Source organism: Zerene cesonia, chromosome 8 (genome assembly GCF_012273895.1).
Source record: "Zerene cesonia ecotype Mississippi chromosome 8, Zerene_cesonia_1.1, whole genome shotgun sequence".
NCBI classification, from domain to species: domain Eukaryota; kingdom Metazoa; phylum Arthropoda; class Insecta; order Lepidoptera; family Pieridae; genus Zerene; species Zerene cesonia.
The window spans coordinates 5,078,207-5,088,349 of record NC_052109.1 but is presented as its reverse complement, the minus strand read 5'-3'; the positions used below and the strand labels follow the sequence as shown (position 1 = coordinate 5,088,349).

Sequence of the window (10,143 nt, the reverse complement as noted above, 5' to 3'; positions counted from 1 at the left end):
TGACAGATTCGAAATTCAAATGTAATATTTTTTTATAATTAAGTGTAACAGTATTTATGGCCAGACTAAGTATTACATTTGAGGGTTCGATTATAATGATGACTTCAGAGTTACCGAATCACAAACCTGAGATGCAAATATTAAAGTGACGTTAAAAAGAGAACCTAAGTTATATAATTATGATATTATTTAAACTGTATTTAGGCTAAGGTCCCAATGGATCAATCAATCGTGCGTAATTCGTAATTTGTAAAAGAGAAAATCTTTCACTGACAACCGACTTCAAGAAAAGGGTAGTTATAAATTTGATCTTTTTTTCTTTTTATGTTTCTAACATAGCTTTTTACTGGGTAAACCGTTGGACCCTCCCATGTAGTCCCATTTAAATTTGGTCTAGTTCAGACAATTTTTAGGCGGTTTAGTTTTTCGTATACCGACCCACATATTATTCTCACGATGGTTTTAATATGGATACAAGCTTAGGTACCTACTGCATGCTACAATATTGCCGTCGTACAAAAAAATTAAAAGTATCTACTATTATAAAACGATCTTTGCATGTCGTAATTTGTGCAGCTATGTCAATAGTTTCTTGCATATGAGAATTGTTCAGGGTCATTTTGCGAAATTTAACAGTTACCATTAATGTTACAATCAAATCATTAGAGATTACTTATGAAAAATAATTCATTGGTCAAAACGGTCATGGCTAATTCGATTATATTGTTGCATGCGCAATGGTCAAATCATATAAAAGCATCCCGCAAGTTTTTGCAATCTGCATTTTTTGACACTAAAGACGTTTTTAACCGACTTCAAAAAAGGAGTTTAACAAATTGATCGTATTTTTTTCTGTGTTTGTTACCTCATTACTTTTTGCTGGGTGAATCTACTTTTATGATTCCCACGCGTGCCTAGATAAATTTTGTCTAGATCTGACAAAATCTCGAAACTGTAAAGATACATCTTGAGGAAATCGACATGCCCACGAATGAAAAAGTTCGACGACATGTGACATCTGCTAATCAACACTTTGCCGGCGGGGTGGATTATGGGCTGAACCCTTTTAGGAGACTTGTGTCCCTGTACGCTCCCTATCGTGGGAACATATGTAGCTTGCCGATGAAAAACGTAAATGATAAAAACATCATTTTTTGGCCAATGTCAGTAAGAGGAGATAGCACATTTGGCACGAATTGGGCCAGCTCGCACCGGGGCAACCAGGCACCAAGTACTCTGCGAATTTACATGGGCGGTAGTGATCGTTTACCATCAGGCGGACCACAAGCTCAGTTGCCCGCTATGATGTAAAATAAAACAACCGTCCAAAATGTACCCTTGATTATCAAAAACCCCATATCTTATAGCGAAGTATAAGTACGATAGGTATCACCATTATAGTCCTATCGTACACGCTGTATTTGAATCATTATTATTAATTATTTGATTAAATAAATTAAAAAACTTTAGCACCCATTGTAGAGCCCGCTTAAACTAGGTAATAATTTACTATCCCCATACAGAAATCTATACTCCTGTACATGCATGTACCATGTTACTATCTGTAGCTTGTACTCCAATAATTATATTATATAATCAATTGATTGATGCTCCCGATTTCGTTGAACCTAAATGACATACAGTACGACTTAAGAGTAGTATCTCAATTTGCCATTCTCATACAAAAACATCGAGAATCACGGTTGAATAAACTCTAAGAGTCGTGCACACAAGGACATTATATAATAAAGAAATTGATATAACTAGATTTATGTTACAACTGAGTAATGAACGAACAAAGCGGAAGGTTATATATTATACAGTAGACGGTGAAATTGCAGTCTGCTTTCAAACTGTATTGTACAGGGATGTAATTTTCATATGACGTAACGATCAAAGATATCAACTGACTTTACGTAAACTTTTCGAGGCTTTGTACGGGTTAGGTAACGCTATTGTATATAATCTTAATTTATCATGGTTTAAATTGAATAATAATTGAGATACTCTAAAGTACTTACCAATATATAGATCGGAATCCCGAAATATATCTAGTAGGAGTTCCTAAGAAAATTCCATTAATTTAAACATACAGGTATAAATTGAATTTATACAGAATCGTTTTAAAGCTCTAATCAGACTTTCTAGAACGCTTCGCTTTATGACGCAGCGTTGAACTCTTATGTATTGACGACACGGTAATCGACTAAAATTCGTAATGTTGTAATAAAAAATCCGCGTGAAATCCGCCATGCAATCTTTTTCCCCGACATACGCATACTTACTATTTAATTTCATTTGTTTTCAAATATATGTTTTTTTTTATTTGGATATAATCGTGAACATAATGCAAGCGGCCGGTTTCAAACACACAGATGGTGAAAGTGACTTGAATAAATATTGAGAACGAATACAGGCCGCTAAGCCTTTTGCTTAAATAAATCGTACTCTATAAAATGTTTCCAAATGTACAACAACATTACTGTAACAAACTTGAGTAATCCAATACCTAGTCAATCAGAAAAAAAGAAACGAATAAATAACTAAATATAACGACAATTTTTAAATTTTTTATGGTATGAAATGTTTTGTTACATATTTTATAAAGAAACAAACCAAAACAAAAAAAAAACAAACCTAATGTAATATTTAAACAGATAACTTTTATTTCAGGCGTCATTTGACCAAACGCTGCATAACAGAAAATACATTAGCGACTGCAGAGTTTTTGTTCGACAAAATTAAAACGGAAAACAAAAATTAACAATATGTGAATAACTCGATGTGGATTAGACTGAAAGGACAATAGTGAAAATGCGTGTTCGGTGGCTCGCGTTGGTTCTGTGTGTGTGTTCCCTGGAGTTGGGGAGCGATGCCCTGCCTCCCGCCGCCCTAGGAGATGTCGTCATTAATGCCGCTAGCAGCCTCAACTCCATGAAGGTAAGGTATTTGCTTTTTTCTACTCCTCCGTACGGAGCATATCGTCCATTAGACATAACTTCCGATGAACGCATAATATATTCTTAATAATTGTCGGAATATATATAATATGACTAAATCCCAATGCGTATATACGATATTTTTAATCAAATTGATGGTACATTTTTTGATTTTTAACATAATATCAAAGATAATACAGAATGTATTAGGAATTTATGTTCTGTCGAAACTAATATGGGGCAATTTGAATGTAAAATTTTACTCGCGTGTAGAAAAAAAGAGGTCGTTGTGGAAGCACGAAACAAAATCTCCATTTTTCTCACGCCTTTAGAATCACAGATAAAAATTACAGGAACGTTTAGAATGATACCACGTGGGATTGCGTTACTTGCGAGGGCACATTGTTTCACAGAGCAATATAATCTGTCTTGTTAGGCAACCACGTATATAAGTAAACCATTTGTATACAGAAGACGCACTTCTTTTTAAATGTGATGTAATTCAAATTGATGAGTTTTCATACTGACTCTATAGAGAAATTGTTGAAAAAAATTATTATCTATACTACGTACATACTTAAGTTAATTATACCACTGTTTTAAGATACTGTCCTGTGTCTTAACAAGCTTAAAAGTGGTTTGCATTCGTTTTCCTTTTTGCCTATTAGTAATAATCCCTGACAGCTATAGTAGGTACATATATTTAAAAATTTCTTGAGTTAATAAACTTAAATTATAGCTGTAAAAAAATAAGGCACCTAACTACGATATGAATTATTTTTGAAAAGTATATACTACAAAAACAAAACTATAAAATTATACATGTGCTTTAAGCAACTCATCATAAATTGATAATTATAATCATTTATAAAGAGCTATACTTTGTCACCTAAACCTTTAGAAATCCAACTGGATGAAACGTGAATAATGAATAAAATCATTATTTCACTTCTTGTGGATCATTATTCAATGACGATTTACGTACGTTATGATGAACTGCTAAATATATCGTAATCTGGTGTCACAAAATTAAACAAATATATCAATACAATCAAAATTGATAATTTGATCAACGATCGACTATAAAAAGTATAAAAATCACAATAAATAGGTTTATACCGATTACTTCCTACAATTATTTTACGTCATACCTAACGCTTAAAATTTCGTCTCATTAACTCGATATAATGAAATGAAAATACTTAGTTGTACACCATAAATTATACAATTTCAAGAGTAACTTAAAATGTACAGAGGGCGGTCTTATCGCTATAAGCAATTTCTCCCAGACAGATGTAATGTAATATGAAATATTAAACTATCTCTCGTTTGCTTCAACACCTGATTACTTATTAAAAATGGATGACATAAATCGACTGAATGTTCTACAAAGAAAATATGATCATATAATTACATGGTGTCGTCAGTCGTGGAATATCTTATATCGTTTTGCTAAGGTTTGCTCATATTTATGTCATGTCGTATGTAATAATGAATGCTTGTTGCAAAACGTTTATTAATGTATATTATGTTAAAAATAAAAAATGATTTACAGTATGTAGAAATAAAATAACATACAGTAAGTTAGTATTTACTTAATATGTTGATTCTTAAACACCATCATCAAGTGATTTGATAGGATTTTGTGGTTGTTAATATTGTGATTTACAAAATCTATTGAGTATTCATTTCATAATCAAGCAAAAAAATCGCTACTTTGCTTACTACGCTTCGTAAATATTACAAACGAATACAAATAAATAACAATTTATTATTTAAATTACTTAGAGGAGATAGATTTATTACTTATAAGCTTGCTTTTGTGAAAAAAGCCATTGCAATAAATCAAAGTTTAGTTTAATAAAATTCAGTTTTTTAAATAATATATTATAACATTTTAAGTACCACTTTTAGAGTCCGTAATGAAAAGTACAACGACAAGTAAGGAAAACAACATTACGTAAATGATTCAAAATTATATATTATTACAGTTTATGGACCGTATGATCTAATATATAAAATTCTCGTGTCACAGTTTTCGTTGCCAAACTCCGCCGAAACGGCTGGACCGATTCTTATGAAATTTTGTGTGCATATTGGGTATGTGTGAGAATCGGCCAACATCTATTTTTCATACCCCTATAGGATAAGAGTAAGGCAGAACAGCGTTTGCCAGGTCAGCTAGTTATCATATAAGTTTATGTAGAACTTTTTATAAGGCGTGTTTGACGGTTGAACACGAAATTTTTAAAAGCACACATGTTACAGTTTTTTTTTAATTGCAAATGTATTGAGAAAAATAACTCCAGCTATCGTTTAAAACTTTTCGAAACTCATTATTTATCAGAGGAGTATTGTATCTGTATTTGATATATTTATGGAAAGTTTTTCCTGTAAGAATTTGTCAAATAAGTTGATTATCAACAACCAATTTATTTTTGAGCATAATATTATCATAATTTTCAGAACATGTTTAAAAAAATATTTTGTAAATACAAATATAATAACTATAGGCTGTGACCGGACAGATAGACGGCTTGATTAGCGCCTAGAGCCTTCACTTAGAGTAGCTTTATAAACGAATGATTGAGAATGTGCAAGGCCGCACTTGAACATGCTAAACGCCCAGCTAGACGCGAAGCGCACAGTATGGCTCATCATGAACATTCTCAATCGTTCGTTTTCCTAAGTTATTCGCTAGGTTCTAGGCGCTAAGCAATCCTGTTGCAAAATTTCATTTTTGCTTCACGTATTTTAAAGATAACACCATTAAGTCTTTTGTAAATTGTTTAGGTAACAGGAGCATGGAGGCGACTATCAAGTACAGTAAGCGAGTCTGTTGGGCTGAAACATGCTCTTCGAAGACTACAGAATGTACCCCAGCGGGCAGCCCGTCTGGTGCATGCATTAGTTGACCGAATGAGGGTCGGCGGAGGACCTGTAGTGACCACCCGACTTGGCTCCTTACGAGGGCGTCGCGTTGTCGCAAGGACAAGTGCACAAACTCCGTATTATAGCTTTAAAGGCATTAGGTAATTATTTATTTCTATATATATCTGAGATTTTAATCTCTTGATTGATTATTTCGAAGAGATTGTTCATAAATTGTGTTTCAAAATATCTTATAATATAAATAAAACGACACAAAGAATGAAAAAATACACGTTGGTTTATTCACGTGAAAATATTTTTGCTACAAAAGTAAACTCTATAGACAAAAATCACCCTAAGAAGAAATTCTGACACATGTTAATTTTAAACAGTATTCATATTATGTAATTTACTACCTTTATATAATATCACTTATAAATCAGGTACGCACAATCCCCTCGAGGATCCTTAAGGTTCCGACCCCCAGCGCCGCTGGAGCCCTGGTCAGGCATTCGAGACGCTCTGGAAGAGGGCGCAGTTTGCCCTCACAGGTTCATGTTGTTCGACACCTATAAGGGAGACGAGGACTGTCTCTTCCTTAATGTATACACGCCGGCCTTACCCGACATGCTAACAGGGTATGTCAACTTTAATATTTGTCTTGTATTAATTTATTATTTGAAACTGAAAATGTTAAATAAATTTAATTATAAATACAAGGTTTAAAGTTTTCGAATTGGTAGATAGTTTAACAAAATATAATGAATAAAACTTTCTATAGAAAAAAAATATATATACAATTAGTTTGTACAATAATTACATAAACGCAAATTTTCCTAACAGACTCTCTCCGTGTTATTACAGAAAGTTGCAAAAGATGTTAAAGAGAAATTAATCTAGGCTATCTTGGCTCATCATATATATCTAGTTTTGATATTATATGGCTAGAATATCTAGCGATGTAATATTAAAACTATGAAAGGAAGTAGTTAGCTTAAAATGACTTCCATATGACATCGGAAATCATTACATAATGACTACAGTATTCAACGACCCCGGCTTTATATCGCAATGCAATATAATGCAGAATGCAGAATAAGTGCTTTTTCCTTTAAATTTTATTGATACTGGTAGTTAAGAGTAATTGTTTATCGCTTTAGATACAACCCGAAGCTAGCGGTAATGGTCTGGATTCATGGTGGAGCATTTGCAGTGGGATCAGGAAATGCTTTCTTGTACGGACCTGATCATTTAGTTGGCGCAGGCGTGGTTCTTGTTACCCTTAATTACAGGCTTGGAGCTCTTGGTTTTCTGAGCTTGGAAAACGAAGAAGTCTCTGGAAACATGGGGTTAAAGGTAATACTTTGATTTTTACAAAAATAAATAATAATGCTTGACCTCTTTGATAAATAAAGTAACGTAAACAAAAGTTCCTCACATTTTCTACCTATTATGATGTTTCATTGCATAAAATTAAAAATACAATTAAAAATATCTCATTAACGATTTATTTCTAATCTCAAAGTTTCAAGTTAAAACATATGCAAGAACCAACTACCCATAAAATTAAAAACGCCTCATTGTATAAAATTCATACGCAATAGAATGCGGCCAAGCGCGAGAGAAAAAAAAATGTAGAGTTTGCTTGTTTGCTCAAGGGAACTACTGAATTACTTCACCGTTGGATTTCTACGTGATTCCTGTACTCATAAATAAAAAAATCCAATGTTTGAAAGTATTGTCAGAATGCCAAAAAGTGTCAATTAAAATTCTTAATGATAAATCAAAAATCATTTGCTATCAGGGATATTTGAGCAAGTGGTGAAACCAGCCCCTCATTTATGAATCCTCAAACACATAAATTCAAACATGCTTAAAACACATTATAATATAAGTCATATCGTGCATCGCTTTACCTACTGCACTAATACTAAAATATCAATGTTATGTTTAAACAGCAACAAAAACCTGTGGGCTTTCGTACATAAGTTATTCATAACGACGTATTTTCTTGAGGTACATGAATCAGTTTGGATTACTAAATAGGTACTTTTGGTATCTTCAACTGACGTCATCTCAACTTTCCCTTTCCAAAACATAAGTATATGCTTTATACATATATTGTTTTTACATAATACGAGAACAAGTGTACTGTTTTAATTGTTCGATGCAGAGAGATAAAATAGAGTAATGATCGGATCAAAAATATTATGGGAAAAATCGGCGTTTATTTTACTGATTACCTAAGTAAAGCCTTGGGTTCCAGTTAGTTAATAAGCGATTAATTCTAGATGTGATGTGAATGAAACAATCTTTACACTAAAACCTCACATATACAATTTAGAAAACATAAATGTTATTTTCTAGGACCAAGTAATGGCTTTGAAGTGGGTTCAAGATAATATCGAATATTTTGGAGGCGACCCCACTCGGGTCACTATTTTTGGAGAATCAGCCGGCGCTGCGTCCGTTCATATGCATATGTTATCTCCCGCATCACAGGTAACTTTAAATTAATTATGAAAAAACTTTTTTAATTTTTATAGTTACTTGAAATTTTATCCATGTAAGGGGATCATTAACTCTGATTTCATAATACCTTCAAGTAACAGTTAAAAATAAAGAACTAAAATATTATCAACTACTGTATCGAGAACCAAGGCACCTAATATTAATAGTAAAAAAAAAATTCAGGTAGTGACATAATTGATTTCCAACCCAGGATAAATAATACATATATAATTTGAGCAATCGGCAAATATGTGGCTATTTATTACAGGTCATAATCCAAAAGAACCACGTTATGAAATAAAATGTTTCTAAATCATAATTTATTATTCAATCTAGGGACTATTTCACGGTGCAATAGCGCAAAGTGGTGTGGCGATATCGCCGTGGGCCCTGGCCAGGGAACCTAAGAGACGTGCCTTTGAGCTTGGTCGAGAACTTGGGATCGATACCAATAATACTGCTGAACTATTAGGTAAGGTGAAACTTTTGCTGGAACCTATAATTTTTGTATTTTTCATTTAAATCTCAATTTTGCATTTACTGGAGACAACTAGTTATTATTAATTATGTACCTACTAAATTTTTCCAGATGAGTAATCTACGAGTTATTTAATAACGTTATTCGCGCGATTAATACAAAAACCACCAAATAATATTATGTAAATTATGCTTAAGCATGCAAACCTTTGACGTAAAATAAAATATTTAATATATACCTACTTACATATGAATAAGAATGTGTTGTTGTTGCACAGCAATTTTTTACCGCCGTAGCAAGGCTACTTACATGCTATAAACATAAAATTTAAAGATGCCTTTTGTGTTCATATCCATAAAAATGAATATGTTAATTAAAACATTATATAAGAATTTTAACCATGCATTTTATTGAAAGACGACCTTTTAGGCACAAGGTTATCGACAAAAAACGATAAATTTATTACAAATAAATACAATTTAAAAAGTGGCTATTACACATTGTAACAATTTTTTGTAATTATATGGAATATGCATATATAACGTAACAAATCAACATTATTTGTAGGCTATTTACGCGCCACGCCAAGCGAGTTGCTAGTAAAAGCAGGAGCTCGGTTATCTGCTGCTCCGGGTAAAACGGCAGACCTGCACAACACAGTAGCTCTGCCCTTTTTACCAACGGTGGAGCCCGATTTGCCGGGGGCTTTCTTCACTAAGATGCCAAAGGACTCCCTGCCAGGCGCGGACGTACCGCTGCTCACTGGTTATAATGCTGAAGAAGGAATTATTCTATTTCGACGTGAGTATAGTGCACTAATTAATTATCTGCCAACCCCAACTCGGCCGGCTCTGTGGCTGTGGCTCTGTGATTGTAGTTCTGTACTGGGAACAAATATGGGCTGATGATTTACAGTGTATTAATTAGTCTTTTTTTAACAGTCTATCGGTCAGAATATAAAAAGCGTTCTTCTTTAAATTTAACGGATAGTGGCTACTAACCAGTTACCTGTTTTTAGCAAGAATCTCGTATATAATATATGTATGGAATGGGCTAAAAGCACATTAAAAGCCTAAGTACATGAATGTTACGCAATGGAAATTTCTTATTTTTCAAAACCTGTGATGTAGATGAAAAGATAAATATTTAAATTTAATAATTTGCTAATTGTCTTATTTGTCCAAAAAGGATATTTTTGATAATAACTTCATGTCGGTAAAATTCAGCATGATTTAATTAATATGTAATAACAAATTCAAAATGACATGTTTTATTATACCTAGTCTTGCCATAAATATTGTAATAAAGAAAAAAGAAAATTGTTAACTGCAAATAACATTTATT

General features: G+C 32.9%; 1 protein-coding gene across 1 annotated transcript in view; it reads left to right on the top strand.

The window, feature by feature from the left end:
- The window catches only part of LOC119828633 (venom carboxylesterase-6-like), a 16,684-nt gene that overhangs the window by 2,102 nt on the left and 4,439 nt on the right, over positions 1-10,143 (top strand). The window contains exons 2-8 of the mRNA XM_038350866.1: positions 2,674-2,940; positions 5,733-5,971; positions 6,254-6,448; positions 6,971-7,166; positions 8,178-8,312; positions 8,658-8,793; positions 9,367-9,600. Of these exons, the coding sequence (XP_038206794.1) occupies positions 2,815-2,940; positions 5,733-5,971; positions 6,254-6,448; positions 6,971-7,166; positions 8,178-8,312; positions 8,658-8,793; positions 9,367-9,600 (1,261 nt within the window). The 5' untranslated portion in view covers positions 2,674-2,814. The remainder of the gene's footprint in view (positions 1-2,673; positions 2,941-5,732; positions 5,972-6,253; positions 6,449-6,970; positions 7,167-8,177; positions 8,313-8,657; positions 8,794-9,366; positions 9,601-10,143) is intronic.